Source organism: Silene latifolia, chromosome 1 (genome assembly GCF_048544455.1).
Source record: "Silene latifolia isolate original U9 population chromosome 1, ASM4854445v1, whole genome shotgun sequence".
Lineage (NCBI taxonomy): Eukaryota > Viridiplantae > Streptophyta > Magnoliopsida > Caryophyllales > Caryophyllaceae > Silene > Silene latifolia.
Genome location: NC_133526.1, coordinates 172822188 through 172824445, shown reverse-complemented (window position 1 = coordinate 172824445; position 2258 = coordinate 172822188). Strand labels below are relative to the sequence as shown.

Here is a 2258-nt window from a genome sequence, read left to right as displayed (position 1 = left end):
ATGCCTACAGAAACAACAATATCTCCTAATAGTCCTTTCTATGTTACTAATACCGATATTCTTGCTACAAAATTGGTGACTACTCCTTTCGACGGCACTGGTTTTAATGGTTGGAAGCGAGGTATGACGATCGCGCTTTCAGCGAAGAATAAATTAGGTTTCGTTGATGGATCTCTACCGAAGCCTCTATCTACGCATGAGAATTCTAAGGCATGGCATCAGTGTAATGATCAAGTTTTCACATGGATTCTTAATTCTCTTTCTCAAGAAATCGCAGCTTTCGTTCTTTATTCCGCGACGGCAAAGATAACGTGGGATGAACTTGAAGGCTGATATGGACAATCGAATGGAGCGCAGTTATATGGTACACAGAAGAAATTGAATGACTTTGGTCAAGGTAATGATAGTATTTCTAGTTATTTTACAAAAATGAAGTCAATTTGGGATGAGATTGATGCTATGGGGCTCAATACTACTTGTTCCTGTTCCTGTACATGCGGTGCAACTCTAAAACGCATGAAGTTTCAAGAAGATCAGCGTGTGGTTAAGTTCTTAATGGGTCTTAATGATTCTTACAATGTTATTCGAGGTACTATTCTAATGCAGAATCCCCTTCCTTCTTTGGCTATTGTGTATAATCTGCTTGTGCAAGAGGAAAGGCAGCGAGAAATTAACCATCAGGGAGAGTTTCAGACTGATTCTGCATCTTTCCATGCTCGAAATTCAAAACTTTTCTACCCCAAGCAACTTCCTTCTAGAGATATGAACTTCAAAGGACAATATCCTCCATGTCAGGGACACTATGCTTCAAACCAGGGAAAATTTTCACCAAATCAAGAACAGTATACCTCAAATCAACAATACAGTTCCAATTCTAGTAGGAAGACAGAGTTCAAAGGAAGCCATGATGGAAATAAAACAAAGTGGTGCAATTACTGCAAGAAACCAGGACACACAATCAATATTTGTAAAAGATTAGAGTACAACAACAGAAAAAGATTTGCAAATGCTGCTGAAGGGCCTGATTTTGGTCAAGGATCTGAGTTTGCTGGTTCGTCTTCTTTCCAGAATCCTGCTGATATTACTCCAGAAATGTACAATCAATTCCATCATGCTATGCAACATAACCAACCCACTGATAACACGACTGTTTCTGCCAATTTTGCTGGTAATACTTCTTTCTCTAATATGTCTTCTACTTGTTTTAATTCATGGATTCTAGATTCGGGTGCAAGTGATCATATGTGTGGAAATAAGAATTTGTTCTCCATCCTTAAAACTGTTCCCCTTCCTTATTCCATTTCCTTGCCTAATGGTGAACATGCTATAATTAATGCCATGGGTGAGGTTCCCATTTCATCTGATATTGTGCTGAAAAATGTCTTATATGTTCCTTCTTTCCGTTTCAATCTTTTGTCCATTTCTAGACTGTTAAAACAATTGAACAAAGCCATCAGCTTCACCCCTGAATTTTGTTGTTTACAGGGCTCTTCTATGAAGATGCCTCTAATTCTTGGTAAACAACACAGGAATCTCTACTTCCTCAAGAGCAATTCCCTTACTACTACTACTACTACTATGTTTTCTTCTTCAAATTCTGTAATTTTTTCTGATTCTGCTGAAATATGGCATTCTAGATTAGGCCATCTCCCATTGTACAAACTCAAAAATTTCCCTTTTTGTAAGATTTCTGCAATAAATGAAAATAAGATTCATACTTGTTCTATTTGTGCTAAAGCTAGACAGCATAGATTTTCATTTCCTGATAGTTCTATTCAAACCACGAAACCTTTCTAGTTGATTCACATTGACCTTTGGGGACCATACCACATTCAAATCTACAATGGTTATAAAAAATTTATAACCATTGTAGATGACTATACCAGGACAACTTGGACACACCTCATGACTTGTAAAAGCAATGCTTTCAGTTTTCTACAAAATTTTCTCAACTTTGCCAAGATTCAATTTAATGCCACTGTCCAAACAATAAGATCTGACAATGCCCTTGAAATAGGGTCAAGTAACATTGGCCAAGCCTTTCTTTCACAAAATGGAATCATTCATCAAACCTCCTATTTTCACACCCCATAACAAAATGCTGTTGTGGAAAGAAAACATAAACATCTACTTGAAACAGCTAGAGCCTTAATTTTTCAATCCAATTTACCTAAAAAGTATTAGGGGAGTGTGTTCTCACAACCACTTACATCATTAACAGGCTTCCTACCAAAATTCTCAATAACAAAAGTCCATAT

General features: G+C 37.0%; 2 protein-coding genes across 2 annotated transcripts; both read left to right on the top strand.

Annotated features, from left to right (window-relative positions):
* Positions 1–333, top strand: LOC141587814 (uncharacterized). Its single transcript, XM_074409283.1, has one exon. It carries the CDS (start codon positions 1–3, stop codon positions 331–333), a length of 333 nt encoding a protein of 110 aa, XP_074265384.1.
* A 96-nt stretch (positions 334–429) lies between these two features.
* LOC141587809 (uncharacterized) lies at positions 430–1797 on the top strand. Its single transcript, XM_074409278.1, has one exon. The coding sequence runs from the start codon at positions 430–432 to the stop codon at positions 1795–1797; it is 1368 nt and encodes a 455-aa protein (XP_074265379.1).
* Positions 1798–2258: the final 461 nt, after the last annotated feature.

Bases quoted from the DNA above. Each gene is read 5' to 3' on its own strand.
- LOC141587814 (XM_074409283.1), top strand. From the start codon at position 1: ATGCCTACAGAAACAACAATATCTCCTAATAGTCCTTTCTATGTTACT.
- LOC141587809 (XM_074409278.1), top strand. From the start codon at position 430: ATGAAGTCAATTTGGGATGAGATTGATGCTATGGGGCTCAATACTACT.